Source organism: Heptranchias perlo, chromosome 15, assembly GCF_035084215.1.
Source record: "Heptranchias perlo isolate sHepPer1 chromosome 15, sHepPer1.hap1, whole genome shotgun sequence".
NCBI lineage: Eukaryota > Metazoa > Chordata > Chondrichthyes > Hexanchiformes > Hexanchidae > Heptranchias > Heptranchias perlo.
Genome location: NC_090339.1, coordinates 56,330,646 through 56,350,143, shown reverse-complemented (window position 1 = coordinate 56,350,143; position 19,498 = coordinate 56,330,646). Strand labels below are relative to the sequence as shown.

Sequence of the window (19,498 nt, the reverse complement as noted above, 5' to 3'; positions counted from 1 at the left end):
TATGCTTCACACGAGCCTCCTCCACCCCTCTTCATCTAACACTATCAGCATATCCTTCTATTCCTTTCTCCCTCATGTACTTATCTAGCTTCCACTTAAATGCATCGATTCTATTCGCCTCAACTACTCCTTGTGATAGTGAGTTGCACATTCTAACCACTTGAATTGTTTAAGTATTTGACGGGAATTCCTTTTTCTTTGCCAAGTATTTCTAATTCTTTTCGTCGTTTTTCAATCTGCATTTAAAGTGGCTACATGTTTGCAGGAACAAATTGAGTTGAAGGCCCTATATTTGGTTGCATATTTGACCTGCAGGCTTTGCTGTCAATCTAGCTTTCATCTCAAGAGAAATAATGAAGATGAATAATTTTGCAACACCATCATATGTCAGTAACTGCTAACGTAAAGGGTTTTGTAGAGATCTTTGATTCGAATGTTCTCTACATAATTGGACGAGCTCAGTAACGACTACATGAATTACTGCTGTGCAAACTGAAATGTAAAGTGAAATGCTTACAGTCTATTCCTGGTCATTTCAAGTCTTTTTCACACTGAACAAATGTGAACTATCCATTAATTTGAATTAATAACCCAGCTCATTTAGTGCTGAAAGGATTTGAATTATCAGATAATTTGAATTGAGCAACTTTGAACTGAGATGGTTGTCAGAGCGAATCCGAGAAAATGAAAGTGATGTATTCTGATGCTTATACGGCTAGAAAAGGAACCATGAGTTGGAGGATATTCCGAAAGGAGATTGGTGATTGCTAAATCCAGGGAATAAAACACCTTGGACACTGTCAGGGATCAAAGATTCAAAGAAATTACAGCATAGAAGAGGACCGTTTGGCCCATTGTACCTGAGTAGAGTTAGCTACCAAATACTTTAGCTTAGATTTAGAGTGGACCAGATGCAGAGAAAAGAACGAAAGGACTTCTATTTATATAGCACGGCCGTAGGACGTCCCCAAGCACTTCAGAGCCAATGAAGTACGAAGCTCTGATTACTCTTCCCCAGGAGTTTGTCTTTGTCCAATCTCTGAAGAGCACTTGTGCTGCACCAGAGTGATTCTCTGTAGTTCCCACACCTGTTATTTAATCCCCAATTTTATCCTATCCATCCCTCAGGAACACGTGGGTTCGGATCAGATGCTCATTTTACACCTCACCCAATTTTACTCTTTGTTGAAGTCAATAGCGGATAAATCTGGCAGGGTGCAAAATGAGCATCCAGCCCGAACTTCACTGGCTATATCAGGACATCCCAAAGTGCTTTATAGCCAAAAGTACTTTATCGGCTGTGAAGCCCTTTGGGATGCCCTCTGAGGTCGTGAAATGTGCTATATAAACGCAAGCCTTTCTTCTTTATTTGGGAGCTCCATTTTGCTGTCATGAGTTTTTCATCGAGGGATGTTCTGTAAAAATATATTTAATTAATAGGAAATCAAGACAGAATCTGAAGGTAGTGTAGGAGCCTAGTGTTACACCCAGTCACTGCCTTCTCCTGACCTTCAGGTGTTAAACCAGAGTTTGGTTGATATGCGCCATGTGTGTACGAGTACGATGTGTTTTTTCAACTCGTAGGCAACATTGAAACTAGAACGACAGTATTGGGTTAAGTGAATCCTCCTGCCACGAGGGAAAGATAGAATTAAAAAAGGGGGCAAAAACTGTCAAGCTCCCAGTAACAAATTCTGCCCTTAAAAATTAATAGATAGCACAAACAACTTAATATTACACACATTTCAACAATAACTTCCTTCACCTCACCACTGGCAGCCGTGCCTTCATCCACCAAGGCCCCAAGCTCTGGAATGCCCTCCCCAAACCTCTTCGCCTCACCAGCTCTCTCTCCTCTAAGACACTGCTTAAAACCTACCTCTTTGACCAAGCGTTTGGTCACCTGTGCTAATGTCTCCTTCTTTGGCTCAATGTCAGTTTTTGTCTAATTATGCTCCTTGGGACATTTTACTATGTTAAAGGCGCTATATAAATGCAAGTTGTACTTGCAAGATTTCAAGGACCATTTTGGACAAACTCTGCTAAAGGACACTAAGGAGAATTAATAGCACTGTAACAAACTTACATCTTGCGTTTTGGCTTGTGAGCTTGAAATTTTTTCCTCTGGTTTTCCTTTTAATGGTTTGGTTGGTACACTTGCAACCACAAGTGGTGTTGTCAACATTTAGCAGTCGCCAATCATCACTCTTCACCTCAAGACGCCCACACAGTGTCTTGCTATCAAAAAGGTTTATTTCTCGATTGCATCTTGCAAATGAAACACTTGTGCTTTTGATGGTGAAATTCATTTGCTACTTAAGACTTGTGATGCTATTGCACCTTTTTAGTGTCCTTTAGCAGAGTTTGTCCAAAATGGTCCTTGAAATCTTGCAAGTACAACTTGCATTTATATAGCGCCTTTAACGTAGTAAAATGTCCCAAGGAGCATAATTAGACAAAAATTGACACCGAGCCAAAGAAGGAGACATTAGCACAGGTGACCAAACGCTTGGTCAAAGAGGTAGGTTTTAAGCAGTGTCTTAGAGGAGAGAGAGCTGGTGAGGCAAAGAGGTTTGGGGAGGGCATTCCGGAGCTTGAGGCCTTGGCAAACGAAGGCATGGCTGCCAGTGGTGAGGTGAAGGAAGTTATTGTTGAAATGTGTGTAATATTAAGTTGTTTGTGCTATCTATTAATTTTTAAGGGTGGAATTTGTTATTGGCAGCTTGACAGTTTTTGCCCCCTTTTTTAATTCTATCTTTCCCTCATGGCAGGAGGATTCACTTCACCCAATACTGTCGTTCTAGTTTCAACGTTGCCTACGAGTTGAAAAAACACATCGTACTCGTACACACATGGCGCATATCAACCAAACTCTGGTTTAACACCTGAAGGTCAGGAGAAGGCAGTGACTGGGTGTAACACTAGGCTCCTACACTACCTTCAGATTCTGTCTTGATTTCCTAACAGCTGAGCACCCCAATGCTGTGAATTCTGGGATTGAAAGAGCTACTGAATGAAATATAATCTGAGATGATTTACAATATGAAAGTTTCCCCAGGGGGAGCCCAGATGAAGTCTGCTGCAATTGGATTGAATGTATTTTCAACTTCTAATCTTTTTTTAAAAGTTAGAGAGCTCCTTTGACCTCTGTCTTAAGGCTGGTGCTTCACGCCGTTGCTCTAGAATAAAGCGCCAAAACCTCCTGATTCCTTTCAATTAAATGTTCCATTTAGTCTGGCAGCTGGAGGTGGGATCAGAACCAAATTCTGACCAGCTCTGAATTCCGTGCAGTGAATCTGGGCTCCAAGTACAGCCAACAGCCAGAATGATTTGATTCCGTGATATGGAGGGAATGCAGTGTGGTAACTGGATTCATGACCTTATCTACCCCATCCATTTTTGCTCGGCATACAAATTTAAAAGGAAACTTGCATGCCTTTGCTCAAGGTGCAAAAAAAGAGCCGAATAAACGAGGCAACTCCACTTGATTCACGCACTTAGCCTGATTTGCAGCACTGGGTTTCTGTTTAAACAGGGTGCCAAATAAGCACAGCTCGCTTCAATATCCAAGGGAAAAGGTGCTTTGTACAAAAAGTACCGACTGGTTTGGCTTGTTCAGCTGCATTCTGACGGTAGTTCCATTTTTGAGTTCTTTTGTTTTCAACAAAGTACTGTTAAGGATGTATGCAATGTGAACAGTCTGGTTGAGCAGTCCATTGAGACTCTTGCAGTTCTTGCTGTTAGAAACTCACCCAGCCCTAAATTTGACACACAAGGATTTGCAGTTTCACGTGCAATGTAATTGTGAACAAGAGTTACATTTTTAAGGACGAAACAAGCTTAACGTTCGTTCATTTGAAACAGCTTTGGAACTTCACTTGCCCCAATTACAGGATTTTTTGCACTTGCCAGTAAAAGTCAAAAGCTGGGGTTGGAATTCTTGCTGCACGATTATTGTAGGAACAATGGAAATTCAGGCGTGCCCTTTTTGGGGCATGCAGGGGCGGTAGGGGGATGGGCTGCAGGGATCAATCCTGCACCTGAGTGGTGCAGCCCAAGGCACCCCCCTCGGTATTGGACCTCTAGCCTCAATTACATTGAGCCGGAGAGATCCCGAGGGCAGCAGGCGAGGCACGATTGAAGATCAGGACACTTCTGGCGTCACAGCGGCCCTCGGGTGAGGGAGGGTGACCAGGAAGGGGGAGGGCGACAGGGTCGGGAGGTGGCGGTCAGCGGATGGTGAGGGTGGGGATAATGAAGTATATTTTAAAACCTCGCCTTGTTGGTTGCTGCCTGCAGCAACCCCTGTAAGGACCGTCTGTTCAGCCGCAAAAGGAGTTGATGCAGTGCATATTGCAGATAGTACATATTGCAGTCACAAGGGGTAAATTTGACATTATGGGATTATAACTTCAATGGAAATAAAAATCAGGAGAGGTATTCAAGGGATATGGGGATCAGGCGGGAAAGTGGAGTTGAAGTAGATCAGCCATGACCTTATTGAATGGAGGAACAGACTTGAGGGGCCAAATGGCCTACTCCTATTCCTATTTCTTATGTATCTTATGAGATGTAAAACAGACTGCTGATTAGTCGTCACCCACTTTACACCATCGCAGTATTACCCTACAGGTGACTATTAAGTCCTGTGCAGGGGCTCTGTCCTGGATGGTGATTTGCTCTGTGTTATTGAGGCTGCACCCATCCAGGCGGGTAGTGATCATTCCAACACATCTCTCACTTGGGCCTTGTAGCCGAAGCAGAAGCTTTAAGGGGAGAGGATGAGGTGAGTCACTCATCACAGTGCCCAGCCTTTGCCCAGATCATTCACCTTGATGTGATTTTATTTTGAGACTGAAGTCACAGGCTCTTCCATCACCATCCCTGGGTATGTCCTGTCCCACCGGAAGGACAGACCCACCAGAGGTGGCGGTACAGTGATATACAGTCAGGAGGGAGTGGCCCTGGGAGTCCTCAACATTGACTCTGGACCCCATTAAATCTCATGGCATCAGGTCAAACGTGGGCAAGGAAACCTCCTGCTGATTACCACCTACCGCCCTCCTTCAGCTGATGAATCAGTCCTCCTCCATGTTGAGCACCACTTAGAGGAAGCACTGAGGGTAGCAAGGGCACAGAATGCACTCTCGGTGGGGGACTTCAATGTCCATCCCCAAGATTGACTCGGTAGCACAACTACTGACCGAGCTGGCCGAGTCCTGAAGGACATAGCTGCCAGACTGGGCCTGCGGCAGGTGGTGAACGAACCAACACAAGGGAAAAACCTACTTGACCTCATCCTCACCAATCTACTTGTTGCAGATGCATCTATCCATGATAGTATTGGTAGGAGTGACCACCACACAGTTCTTGTGGAGACAAAGTCCAGTCTTCACATTGAAGACACCATCCAACGTGTTGTGTGGCACTACCACCATGCTAAATGGGATAGATTAAGAACTGATTTAGCAGCTCAAAACTGGGCATCCATGAGGTGCAGCAGCAGAATTGTATTCCAGCAAAATCTGTAACCTCATGGCCTGGCATATTCCTCACTCTACCATTACCAACAAGCCAGGGGATCAATGAGGAGTGCAGATGAGCATGCCAGGAGCAATACCAGGCGTACCTTAAAAAATGAGGTGCCAACTTGGTGAAGCTACAACACAGGACTATATGTATGCTAAACAGTGGAAGCAACATGCGATAGACAGAGCTAAGTGATTCCACAACCAACAGATCAGATCAAAGCTCTGCAGTCTTGCCACATCCATCGTGAATGGTGGTGGACAATTAAACAACTAACAGGAGGAGGAGGCTCTGTGAACATCCCCATCCTCAATGATGGCAGAGTGCAGCACGGAAGTGCAAAAGATAAGGCTGAAATGTTTGCAACCATCTTCAGCCAGAAGTTCCAAGTGGATGATCCATCTCGGCCTCTTCCTGATATCCCCACCATGACCGAAGCCAGTCTTCAGCCAATTCGATTCACTCCACACGGTATCAAGAAATGGCTGACTGCACTGGATACAGCAAAGGCTATGGGCCCCGACAACATCCCGGCTGTCGTGCTGAAGACTTGTGCTCCAGAACTAGCCGCGCCTTTAGCCAGGCTGTTCCAGTACAGCTACAACACTGGCATCTACCCGACAATGTGGAAAATTGTCCACATGTCCTGTCCACAAAAAGCAGGACAAATCCAATCCCGCTAACTACCGCCCCATCAGTCTACTTTCATCAGCAAAGTAATGGAAGGTGTCGTCGACAGTGCTATCAAGCGGCACTTACTCACTAATAACCTGCTCACCGATGCTCAGTTTGGGTTCCGCCAGGACAATTCGGCTCCAGACCTCATTACAGCCTTGGTCCAAAATGGACAAAAGAGCTGAATTCCTGAGGTGAGGTGAGAGCGACTGCCCTTGACATCAAGGCAGCATTTGACCGAATGTGGCACCAAGCAGCCCTAATAAAATTGAAGTCAATGGGAATCAGGAAGAAAACTCTCCAGTGGCTGGAATCATACCTAGCACAAAGGAAGATGGTAGTGGTTGTTGGAAGCCAATCATCTCGGCCCCAGGACATTGCTGCAGGAGTTCCTCAGGGCAGTGTCCTAGGCCCAACCATCTTCAGCTGCTTCATCAATGACCTTCCCTCCATCATAAGGTCAGAAATGCGGATGTTCGCTGATTGCACAATGTTCAGTTCCATTCGCAACCCCTCAGATAATGAAGCAAGACCTGGACAACATCCAGGATTGGGCTGATAAGTGTCAAGCGTCATTCGCGTCAGACAAGTGCCAGGCAATGACCATCTCCAACAAGAGAGAGTCTAACCACCTCCCCTTCACATTCAACGGCATTACCATCGCAGCATCCCCCACTATCAATATCCTGGGGGTCACCATTGATCAGAAACTTAACTGGACCAGCCACATTAATACTGTGGCTACAAGAGCAGGTCAGAGGCTGGGTATTCTGGGCGAGTGACTCATCTCCTGACTCCCCAAAGCCTTTCCATCTACAAGGCACAAGTCAGGAGTGTGATGGAATACTCTCCACTTGCTTGGATGAGTGCAGCTCCAACAACACTCAAGAAGCTTGACACCATCCAGGACAAAGCAGCCCGCTTGATTGGCACCCCATCCACCACCCTAAATATTCACTCCCTTCACCACTGGTGCACCGTGGCTGCAGTGTGTACCATCCACAGGATGTACTGCAGCAACTCACCAAGGCTTCTTCGACAACACCTCTCAAACACGTGACCTCTGTCACCTAGAAGGACAAGGGCAGCAGGCACATGGGAACAACACCACCTGCACGTTCCCCTCCAAGTCACACACCATCCCGACTTGTAAATATATCGCCGTTCCTTCATCGTCGCTGGGTCAAAATCCTGAAACTCCCTTCCTAACAGCACTGTGGGAGAACCGTCACCACACGGACTGCAGCGGTTCAAGAAGGCGGCTCACCACCACCTTCTCGAGGGCAATTAGGGATGGGCAATAAATGCTGGCCTTGCCTGCGACGCCCACATCACATAAACGAATTTTTTTTTAAAAAAAAAGCTCTGAAATGATGTCTTGATGTGATGTTTTATAATGCAGTGTACTTTGATTTTTGGAACGTTATATGATGTAAGCTCTTTTAATACTAATGAGATTCAAATTAGTAACACTGCATAGGAAAGGAATAATTGAAGACTTCTATAACTGTAATGTGGCAGCATCATCAATCACACCTACCAGGATAATGTTTTTTCAGTAACTGCGAGATTTTTAAAAAAATTATACACTATATTACGTTATATTCACAGTACGTATTTGTACTTCTGCAGACTCTTTACTCCATCTCGTTGTGCTTACCCTGGTTCCCCTGAAGGTGAATGACTCATTTTGGGTGTGGTTGCAAAGACACTGACCTCTTTCCTCTCTTATCTTTCCTAAGATACTGATGTCCACACATTCAACATTCTAAACTGGGACAATGAACAGTGAACCATTGTCAGAGCCCAGATGAGTTGTCTCCTTTAGCCTGGGGTCACTGAAGCTGGCATTGAAATTCTGATCTTTGTCATATCACTCAGCTCAATAAATAATGTTAATTGCTCTCATTAACTGTTTGTGTAGATTACTGTTAGGTTTGCTTTTCACCTTCAAGGAAAAGCAGTTCCGCAATAGGTAATAAAAATAGAAAATGCTGGAGAAGGTCAGCAAGTCAGGCCGCATCTGTGGAGAAAGAAACAGAGTTAACGTCACAGGCAAAGACCTATCGTCAAACGTTCCACAAAAGGTAACTTTTCTTGTGTAAATGCCCATCACTATCACGTCAGCCTCTCTGCGCGCAGAGCATCAGGAGCCTGGGTCTGTGGAGGAGGACAGCGGGGGCGCAGATTATCTGGACGTGGCAAGTGGTGATCGAACACTGGGACTCGGGGGAATCATGGGGAGAGGGTTGCAGAGCACTGGGACTTGGAGCACGCAGGAAGTGATGTCAGGGCAGGCAATTGCTATCCCACTCCACCATGCTGCCTGCTTCCCTTTTTGGAAAATTCCTGTATGGGCGCTAACTACAGTTTGCACAGAACAGCCTATGTAACAGGACCTTTTCTGTGCTGCTGTGTGCTGGGAGTGAACCTTAGGCGGAGGGGGATTGAAATCGCGATCTTGCGATTTGAGACTTCTGCTAAGTGTTCACTTGTCCATAGGTAATTATTATAAAAGTGGATTCAATTTTTAAAGTGCGATCTCCATGCAGACGTTGCTGACACCCTGGACTCGATTTTAAAACCGAGCCAGGAAGGGGGTGGGGGGGGTCAAATTGAGGTTGGGAAACCCATTAGTACGGTTTCCCAGACATCCTTACGATTTTGACGTAAAGATGTCTTTTTTTTTGTCGGTTTCCCTTCTGACTGACCGGCCTGATTGACAGGCTGGTTTCAGTCAAACGGGAGACCAGCCAGGGAGAGGACGTGCTCAGCTAAGACTTTGTTTGTATGGATGGGGGGGTGCATGGGTGGTCACAGGCGTTGAGTCATGGGGGATGGGATCTGGGGGTCATCACGAGGGTCCGCGATTGTTGAGGGGGAGGACGGGGTTCAGAGGATCAGAGAGGGGGGGAGGGTCGGGGGAGAGGATCAGGGTCGGGGGTCCGCGATCAGGTGTCTGTAATCGCGGGGGAGGGGTCGATGCAGGTAGCAGGTAGACTTGTTGGGTTTGGGGGAAGCACTCCTGCTCCTCCGGGCCCACAAGCTGTGTGTCTCTAGACACCTACCTGTTAGTCTCGGGCCTTCTCGCCTCCTTTCACGAGGCGTAAAACGGAAGGCCCAGGAATCCCGGTCCCTCGGGGTTGAAATCGGGAATTTGAGAAAAATGGAGGCCTGAAGCCTCCTTGAAAGGTTTTAAGGCCTGGCCCGCCCCTCTTCCCGCCCCGGTGAGAACAGGTAATGGGCGGGTCTAAAATGGTGTCAATTTTCAATGCCCCCGCCCTCAACCCACCCGTTTTTTACTTTGAAAATTAAGCCCCCTGTCAGGCGTGCTATCACTCGAGTGTCAGCTGCAGCTCGGGGCTAGCGCTCTTGCCTGTTGTCAGCAGGTTGTGGGTTCAAGTCCCACTCCAGCTACTTCAACACGTAATCTAGGCTGACTCTCCACCGAGGGAGTGCGGCACTGTCGGTGATGCCGTCTTTCAGATGAGACGTTAGACCGAGGCCCCGTCTGCCCTTTCAGGTGGACGTAAAAGATCACATGGCACTATTCGCATAAGAGCAGGGAAGTTCTCCCTGGCCAACATTTTTCCCTCAACCAATGTCACTAAAACAGATTATCTGGTCATTGTTGTTTGTGAGACCTTGCTGTGCGCAAATTGGCTGCCACAATTCCTACATTACAACAGGGACTACACTTTAAAAGTGCTTTGAGATGTCCTGAGGCCGTGAAAGGTGCTATCGAGATGCATGTTCGTCGTTCTTTATAGCGAAAAAGCAAAATACTGCATATGCTGGAAATCTGAAATAAAAATAGAAAATGCTAGCAACACTCTAGGTCAGGCAGCATCTGTGGAGAGAGGAAGGTAGGGTTAGCGTTTCAGGTCGCTGACCTTTCATCAGGCCTGAAACGTTAACAGCTGTTATAGCTGTTGACGTATTGGGGCATTGTTCGCAAGTTGTTGCTAAGTACTATTGTGTCGGCAACCTGGTACCATTTTGATGAGCTGGTAATTAGCGGGTCAACATAAGCTACTGCTGATTATTGCCGAGGCAACTGATACTACATAATCACATGCAAACTAATATGTTTGCACAGGCTGTTGAATATCACAAATAAGCTTGCTGATTGCTAATTGTGGGCATTTATCAGTGTTTGCAAGTGTTTGAATAGCCAGTACAAGAGCTTGGGAAGGAAGCCAAGTTTTTGGAGTTTGAAAATGTTTTCTGAAAAGTCCCTGAGACCAAGGCCCAGAATCTCGGGTTCAGCCTATGTGGAATTACTGAGAGCAGATTAATGGAGGTGCTCCTCCTCGGCTGCTTTTATATGGGTCCTTTTTATGTTTTTAAAAAAAAAGTCAGGCTCCCTGTGACCTCTGTTCTTGAGATTGAGGTTCTTGGAGTTCCTACATCTGGCTTGCATATCCCAGAGGCAGACTCATAGCGCCATGAAAATCTGGGCCTATGGGTCTCGTCACCAAGATAAAGGAGCCGGATTTTATCAGTGTAAATGCCAGGAGCTGGCTTGCACTCAGCTGTCTCTCTGAATCCAAATTAAATCAAGGCCCATGTAAAAGAAGCCTCAATTTATACTGAGAATCCTTGGGAGGGGAGTCCGCCTAGAATCTTACAGCACAGAAGGAGGTCATTTGGCCAATCGTGCTTTTTTTTTTAAAAAAGGACTATCCTATTAGTCCTACTCACCCGTTCTTTCCCCATAGCCCTGCAAATTTTTCCTTTTCAAGTACAGCATATGTTCAATTCCCTTTTGAAAGTTGCTATTGAACAACAATTGCTGGCTAGAATGTGCTGTAGGGGAGTCACACCAGTCAGAATATGGGTGATAGTTGATGGGTTGTCATGGAAGCTGCTACTAAATCACACTGATTTGAATCTCTATCATTGCTTGTTTATACTTGCGTGGACCTGACTGACCTGAAACCAGCACCTGATGTTGGTAAGAAGGAAAGAGGTGTGTGAGCTCTTCAACTGCTGAGCTGCCAGCAGCAACAAGATAAATGGGGTATGAGTAGACGGCAGACAGGGCCTCGGTTTAATGTCTGCCCTTAGAAATTCTCTCACTCATTCCTGCTCTGAGCACAAAGGGATGTAGAAGAGAGAAACGACAGGCAGGGATTCCTGGACCAAAACACGTGACTCCATTGAGTTTCGGATTAGCATGTGGGTGAATTGATATATTTATTGGTATCAATTTTGTTGCCAGTCCATTTTTTTACAGACATGTATTAGTTCAATTTGGGATAACTCTTGCAAATCGTGCTAGTTACATTGTGTCTACAGCACAGAAACGGGCCATTCGGCCCAACTGGTCTATGCCGGCATTTATGCTCCACACGAGCCTCCTGCTTCCCTACCTCATCTACCCCATCAGCTTATCCTTCTTTTCCTTTCTCCTTCTTTTCCTTTCTCCTTCATGTGCTTATCTAGCTTCCCCTTAAATGGATCTATGCTATTTGCCTCAACTACTCCTTGTGGTGATGCGTTCCACATCCTTAAACAAGAAGTTTCTCCTGAATTCCCTATACTAGTGGTCATAAAATCCTTAAGTTTTTACTTTCAGTGCTTCAAAATATACCAGACCTGCTAAGTGCCATTCATTCTGATCTTTTGGTTTTAACAAAAACAATGGGTTTCAATCTCTCTCACTTTTGTCAGTCATAAACGTTGCTTCTGATATGTTGGCTGCTCTGAAAGTTGGAACTCCTGTAAACTAAGCTAGATGTACTGTTGTAAATTTAACAGTAACCAAAGTATGGAGTATTGGGCTTCATGTGGAAAGGTAGATCATTAGGAAGTGAGACACCATTACTTGAAACTTGGAATGGAAACTCCATCTGCACAGTGTAAAACTGATAACCGTGATGTGTTTGAATATTCAGGTTCATTGAGTTGCTTGTTCTAGTTTGGGTTTAACTTTGGTTCTCAGACAAAAAGGAATAACTGGACACCAACTGACCATTAAGCAAATGAGACCCGTGGTATAAAATGGGTTGCTTGAGATTGTTTCAGCTGCTGTACATTTTTCTTTCAACTTCCTTGATCGCAGCCACTATTGGATACTTCAAAACTATTTTACTGAAACTGTGTAACGCTGACCCCACATTGTTTATGCAAGAAGTGGTTGATTGAAGTTTCCTTTATAGGAACCGTCCTTGTGCTTGTATTTAGTTTAAATTGGCCATTCCTTGTGGTCTTTAATCTTTCCAGTTATATGTGACACTGCATATCACATTTTACTCCTGCGTTTATTTCTGGATTGCTGATTGATAGGATTCGTCAATTAAGTAAATATTTGCATTTTCTTTATTTAGGATTTTATCTGTAATGTATAAAATCCTTGAGATGATGCTGTCAGGTCCCCAGTATATTGAAATCAATGGCTGACGCTGTAATATTACATTAAACCGCCTGTTATTCTTACTTGCTCCAGAGGTGGTGCTGTAACCTCTCAACCTGTTGCAGCAAACACAGGTATGATCCACCGACCTGGATTTTCCCCTGAATTACCACCCATTTTGGGGCAGTGAAACAGAGCAAAATGCATTCCTAAAAGTTACGTGGAGAAATGGCACTTTCCTCTTCAGCTCCCAGGTCCCCATTCTCGCTCATGCTCAGTGACTCGTCCGATGCGAACCTTTTTGACTGTCTAACTAATTCCTCACAGGTGGGTGTGTCTTGTGCTGGTACATGTGCGGGTAAGATGCCAGGCTGGGGTTAATGAGAATGTGGCAGCAGCTGTTGATCTGGAAGTACCTAGGTGGTCACTGGAATGGCTGGCCTGTGTGTGAAAGTCAGAACAGCTTGTTTAGCTGTTATATTTGCTCTTGGAAAAAAATAGCGGTTGAGAGAAAGGACTTTGCAGTACTTTGAGAAAACGCATGAAGTTAAAACCACATATGATGAGCCTTGCCCAGCCTTGACTAACCTTGCATCAGCTCGCCTCCAATCTTGCCTTTTTGCTACAGACTCTCCTGTCCATCTGCCTATTAAATCTAATGCTTCCTGTGGTCTCAGTACTCAGTGGTGGTGGTTTCACCTGTTTGTCCTTCTGCGGCACTGGTTGTATGCCCTTTTCTCCTTTTTTGAAGGGTTAGTCGGCAATGTTGCAGGCCTTTGAATATCATGGAGACTTGCCCTAACTAAGGTCATGCATGCCATGATGATGAGAGGTGAGGGTGCCCTGTCCCTTTTTAAATTAAGTGCCCTTGAAGACAGGCAGAAGCCTTTGTGCCAGGTAAAGTGAGTACTCAGAACTACTCCCTGAAAAGAAGGTGCTTAAGTGTTTGGAGAGGTTGCCTTTTCAGGAAGTGAATTTGCCTGAAACCCAGGTGCTGAAAGAGAGAATGTATGATAGGTAAGGCAATGAGTGATATAGCTATTCATATTCATATTGGAGGTTTGATTTACCTTGGCCACCCTTGTGAGGTCATTGAACCTCTTTCTGCATTGTGTGGTCGGTACTTGAGTGATGGAGGTTGCACTGACTGGCTCTGCCATCTCCCTTTTGACAGCCTGCACCACTGTCCTATAGGATCTCCTGCCATCGGTGTCCATCACAGTCCTTCCTGACCCTCTGTTCCATCAGCAGCACCTCTCCAGATGTGTCGGAAAATCTGGGGCCTCTTCCAGCTGTTGATGCCCCAGAGGCTGCTGTTCCTTCTGCCAATTCATTGACAAGTGATGTTGCGCTTTATCTATTTTGCAGTAAGCCAATGAAGGGTAGGTTTATGGCCTCCAAATCGCCCTGCATCGATTTCCACTCTGCTCCCCGGCCTCTGAATCAGACTCAACCAGACTGTTCGCAATCTCGGTCTCCCATTTGACCCTGAACTGAGCTTCCAACCCCATAGCCTCTCCATCACAAAGACTGCCTACTTCCACCTCCATAATATCGCCCATCTCCGCCCCTACCTCAGCACATCTACTGCTAATACCCTTATCCATGATTTTGTTATCTCCAGACTATTCCAATGCTCTCCTGGCCGGCCTCTCATCTTCCACCTTCCGTAAACTTGAGCTCATCCAAAATTCAGGTGCCCGAATCCTAATTCACACCACATCCCGTTCACCCTTCACCCCTGTGCTCGCTGACCTACATTGGCTGCTGGTCCCAAACACATCCAATTTAAAATTCTCTTCCTCATGTTCAAATCCCTCCCTGGCCTCACCCCTCCTGATCTCTGTAACCTTCTCCAGCCCTACAGGCTGGTGTGGGAAATGAAGTACCCAGTCGAGGCACACCTGGGAACTCTGCAGCCCCTCCCTGAGAATTGGGTTCAAGGAATTGAGTGTGCTCGCCACTGTTCCAGACATTGAACCATGAGGCGAGGCTGACGATTTAGATTTTAATGCTCATCCCTGGGAAGCCATTTTCAACAAAAGTTTTAACAGAAAGTGCTTCAGCTGCACTGGGCATTCTAAATGTATGTTTGATTTTCTACAACAGTATTTCTCCAGTGACCATCAATGATGAAGTATATAAATTCAAATGATGTTTGGATTCCAACACTAACAGGATCATAACAAAGAGAACAGACAATTCTCCACGTTGCACATCCAGTAGGTCAGATGTGCCTCAAGTGGGTACAACTCCCTCTACTTAGTCCTGGAAATCAGGCAGGAGCCTCGACCCCTCAGAAGTAACCTCTAATACCCCCAATATGATGCTTCATTTTCCACACCAGCCATCATTGTAGCCTCCTAAGACGGCCATCTTAGTGGTGAATTGTGAGCAGTTTACTGATAGCGACTTGGGCCTACTAGGGTTGAGAATATCCTAATTTCTTTTTAACTCGGGTGTGTACAGCTATCAAACTTTCTTTTATTTTTTTTAAAACTAATGTTTAAAAGGGTACTAGATCTACCCTGAAATAGTTAACAAGTTATCTATGGCTAAACCAGCCAATGTTGACTCATGACCCACTTTGAACCAGTTAGGGTCACATGGGAGCTTTTGAAGTTTATTTTTTACAATGCTTGCATTGAAAAGTAATAATGGAAAGAAAAATCGATTGCTCAAATGACTAAGTGATGCTGGAAAGAAGGTACTACTGATTTTCTTTAGCTAAAAGGGAAGAAATGTTTCAAATTATTCAGCCGAAAATCTTATACAGGTGTTAAGAGTATCTCGTAGCCAATATGTGATAAATCCACTTGTGAGGCCCTTGAGTATTTATTGTATGTCATGGTTGCCCATTACGGACATTATGGAATCTAATATTGCTGTGTGCCTTGTCTTGTATTAGAATGTATCCTTGCAATTTGTAGAAATCCTCCCATGCGTTAATGCTAATAGTCCAATATAGAAACCTGCTTATTGTACCTCTGTTTCACAGGGACAGGCAATATGGTTGCAATAATGATCGGCAACATCAAGGGCAGTAACATTTTGGCACTGGTGAAGAATGGTATTTCGGTTTCCATGGTGATTGAAGTTGGGAAGAAGCACGGACCATGGATGAGCCAGTACTCCATCTTCTTTGTCTCGGTTTCCTTCTTCGTTGTCACCGCTGCTACGGTGGGATATTTCATCTTCTACTCTGCAAGAAGATTACGGATTGCAAGGGCTCAGACTAGAAAACAGGTACGTTACTCAGTTCTGTACTTACGGGCGTCGGGATGCACTGCTCGGCAAGTCTTCCTCTTGCGATCAAATCTACAAAGAAGTTAAAAAATAAAAGTAAGCCTGGAAATGAATATTTAGTGCGCTCACGTCAAATTTCTCTCTATCTTAACACCAAACCTTCATTTTAAATGGGTTAGTGGCTCTATTAAAATAGCAGAGAGGGGCACCGGATATAAATGCACAAAACATTTATAAGATAACATTGTTCGCAGTCATTTCCAAGCTATAGTTCTGGGTAAGTAGAGCAAGATGGCATTAAACGCAGAAGAATGGTTCAGAAATGAATTGTAAGGCTGTAATCTAATCAAAGGGGTTCATAAGCTTGAGCAATTTAGAAAAGTCATGAGTTCTATTTGTTTAATATTTCTCAGTATGCATTACAATTTTCAATGTTTAATTCTTTAAATTAAACTAGCTGTCGAAACTAGTGCAGCACGATGTTACAGGAATTGTATTAAACTTTGCATGCAGTTAATTTACAGAGCAATTATAATAGGATACGTTAATGACAGCAGTTGGGAGAATGCACTCTTGCAGATTAAATGATGCTCTTTCCTTAATTCTTTTTAAATCTGGCATATTAAGTCATTTGGAATGGATTATGTCTTTAACTGCCTCGTCTCTGACTTCAGACGACACATTGAGGTCCAGATCAGTGTTGTCGCACTTAGAACGCACTGGCTGGAGGATAATCCACTCAATGCGAAGTTTCCCTCGGCATGCAAGCTTGAAAATTGATCCCTCTATGTGAGGGAGTTCAGTTCGATGTACATACCGGTCAACTGCAACTCGTCGTGTGGCGACCAGTGACCCTGCAAGGGCAGATGAGATACCTGCAGTGGTTTTACACTGGCGCACTACTATGTTTGGCTCACCTGAGGACAAATAAACCACCCACTTGTGTTGCAGGGGCAGATATTTGGACAGAAGAGCTTTGCGTGCTCATACTGGGTGGTTTCAGGTCAAGTGGACCCAAGGTGCATGTGCAAAGTTCATTATTTCAAGTTAACAATAGGAAACAAAGTAGAACGATAGGGTAGATAGAAGTAAACTATTTCCTTTGGTGGGGGAGTCCAGAACAAGGGGGCCTAAAATTAGAGCTAGGCCATTCAGGGCTAATATTAGGAGGAAGTATTTTTTCACACAAAGGGTAGCGGAAATCTGGAACGCTTTCCCCACCCGCATCCCCCCACCCCAAAAGTTGTTGAGGCTGGGGGTCAAGTGAAAATTTCAAAATTGCGATTGATAGAATTTTGTTAGGTAAGGGTATTAAGGGATATGGAACTATAGTGGGTAAATGGAGTTAGGATGCAGATCAGCCATAATATTGAATGGCGGAACAGGCTCGAGGGGCTGAATGGCCTACTCCTGTTCCTATGGTTTGCTTTCCTGGTCATATGTATGATAGTGGGGTAAAGCCAGGTGGAAGGTTCCGGTTGTTACACCTCTTAAAGGCAGTGAACCTGAGCCACGTGGGTTTACTGAAGCCTGATGCCTAGTTAGTACTCACAGAAGTGACACGAGGGGTGTAGAGATGAAGCTTGCAGTTATGTTGAGGTGGCATGAAGTAAAATCAGTGAGCAACCACCAGTTGGGGGTGGTCTTGTTTATACAGTTTCAAACAAAGTCGGGCCCTGCCTGGGACATTATATTGCAGCTGGGCTTTTGGGGTCACCTTAACAAAAACTTTGCCTCAGCACCTGTCTCAAAAGTGAGGCATATAAGTATTATACCAAGAGGACACCAACACAAAATGGGATGTAACCCACACACTTGCAGGGAATTGTTCTTGCATTTTCTGAGTGTACATTTTCTTGAGGTGATTTATGCAACCTCTTTATTCCAGAGCAGTACCTGTGCTGCTTTCTTCCCGCATAAAAGTTTGTGATGTAAACTGAGCACATGTTTTGACTACAACACTCTGCTCAAGATCAGAAAGTATGCTCTCTTTGATTCTAAGACAACTCGTGGAGACGCCAGTACAGTCATCCAGTAACCATCCCAAATATGTATACATAAGTTGATGAATAAACATTCATGCCATTAATGTAAAGTTATTAAAAAAAAACCTAAACAGTAACCTTTCAAAAAACGACTCTGCTTCAAATATCTGTTGCCCAACAGCAGTAGGGAAAGCGGAAACTTTTAATTTCTCCAATTTTAGAAAAACCCAACTTTTTGAGGAATCTTTGGCCAGAAAAGTTAGTTCTATAACATAGCAGCAAGTTGCTGCTGGGAAATGTCTGGTCTCCCTCCAGTTTAGTTTTGCTCAATGCAATATCCTTCCTCCTTGAGAAAGCAGGATGATGAACACTCCCCTGGCTTGTACCTCAATCCCATCTCCTACGAGGTTGGATAGATGTAATTTGGATATTGTAAATGATTATTGTTATGTGGTGTGCTGGCCCTGGCCTCCTGTGGATTAAATGTGTATAGAGCATCTTGTACTGTCTGCAACAGAATAAAAGTTACATTTCTGCTTTAAGCTGGCCATACTACTGACTGCCTGATGAATGTAGAAAACATAGGAACAGAGGTAGGCCATTCAGCCCCTCGAGCCTGATCCTCCATTCAATGAGATCATGGCTGATCTCTATCCTAACTCCATTTACCCGCGTTGGCTCCATATCCCTTAATTCCCTTGGCTAGCAAAAATCTATCGATCGCAGATTTAAAATTATTAATCTATTGTTTTTTGTGGGAGAGGGTTCCATGCTTCTACCACCCTTTATGTGAAGAAATGTTTCTTAACTTCTCTCCTGAATGGCCTAGTTCTGATTTGAAGGTTATGTTGCCTTGTCCGAGACTCCCCCACCAGCGGAAAAAGTTTCTCTATCTACCCTGTCAATTCCATTCAAAATCCTAAAAGCCTCAATCAAATCACCCCTTAACTTTCTATATTCCAGAGAATACAAGCCTAGTTTATGTAATCTCTACTCATAATCTAACCCTTGGAGCCCTGGTAACATTCTGGTGAATCTGCGCTGCACTCCTTCCGAGGCCAATATATCCGTTCTAAGGTGTAGTGCCCGGAACTGTACACAGTGCTCTAGAGTCCTTGCTCCATGTTTTGTGATAATGCCCCTTTTGACTTCTGCCTTCAGTGTAGCTTAGCCTTGTATAGAGATTGATTACAACCTGTTTGCTAAGCCTTTGTGCCACCAAGAGCACTCACCAAGACAAAATGATTGATTCATTAGTAGTTCCTGTTGGAATTCAAAATCGTCCCTCTTTCCCCTCCCAGTTGCGAACTAGAGAAACATTTTTGTTGTATTCACAGGAGCGGATCTGATGAATCAGCAAGGCAGCTCAACTTACTGATGCATAAAAATTCTACTCTCCTGTCATTTTACCACACAATCATTTCAACTTTAAGTGGCTAAAGACAATGTTTTTTTTTATTTGCTAGACTTCTTACAGAAAATGGAAAATTTGAGATACTGCTTGCTACAGTTTCAGAAATCACCAGGGATGGTCCATTCAGGCTCTCCCTTCACTTTTTGCCTTGTAACCTCCTCCAGCCCTACAATCCTCCGAGATCTCTTGTGCTCCTCCAATTCTGGCCTCTTGCTTTTACCTCCCGGGCTTTAGAGCTCCACCATTGGTGGGCATGCCTTCAGCTGCCTAGGCCCTAAGCTTTGGAATTCC

General features: G+C 44.6%; 1 protein-coding gene across 3 annotated transcripts in view; it reads left to right on the top strand.

The window, feature by feature from the left end:
- Positions 1-19,498, top strand: part of LOC137333128 (E3 ubiquitin-protein ligase RNF128) — a 116,950-nt gene that overhangs the window by 66,837 nt on the left and 30,615 nt on the right. For all 3 annotated transcript variants that reach the window (XM_067997291.1, XM_067997292.1, XM_067997290.1), the window contains exon 2: positions 15,561-15,808. In XM_067997291.1, the coding sequence (XP_067853392.1) occupies positions 15,561-15,808 (248 nt within the window). The remainder of the gene's footprint in view (positions 1-15,560; positions 15,809-19,498) is intronic.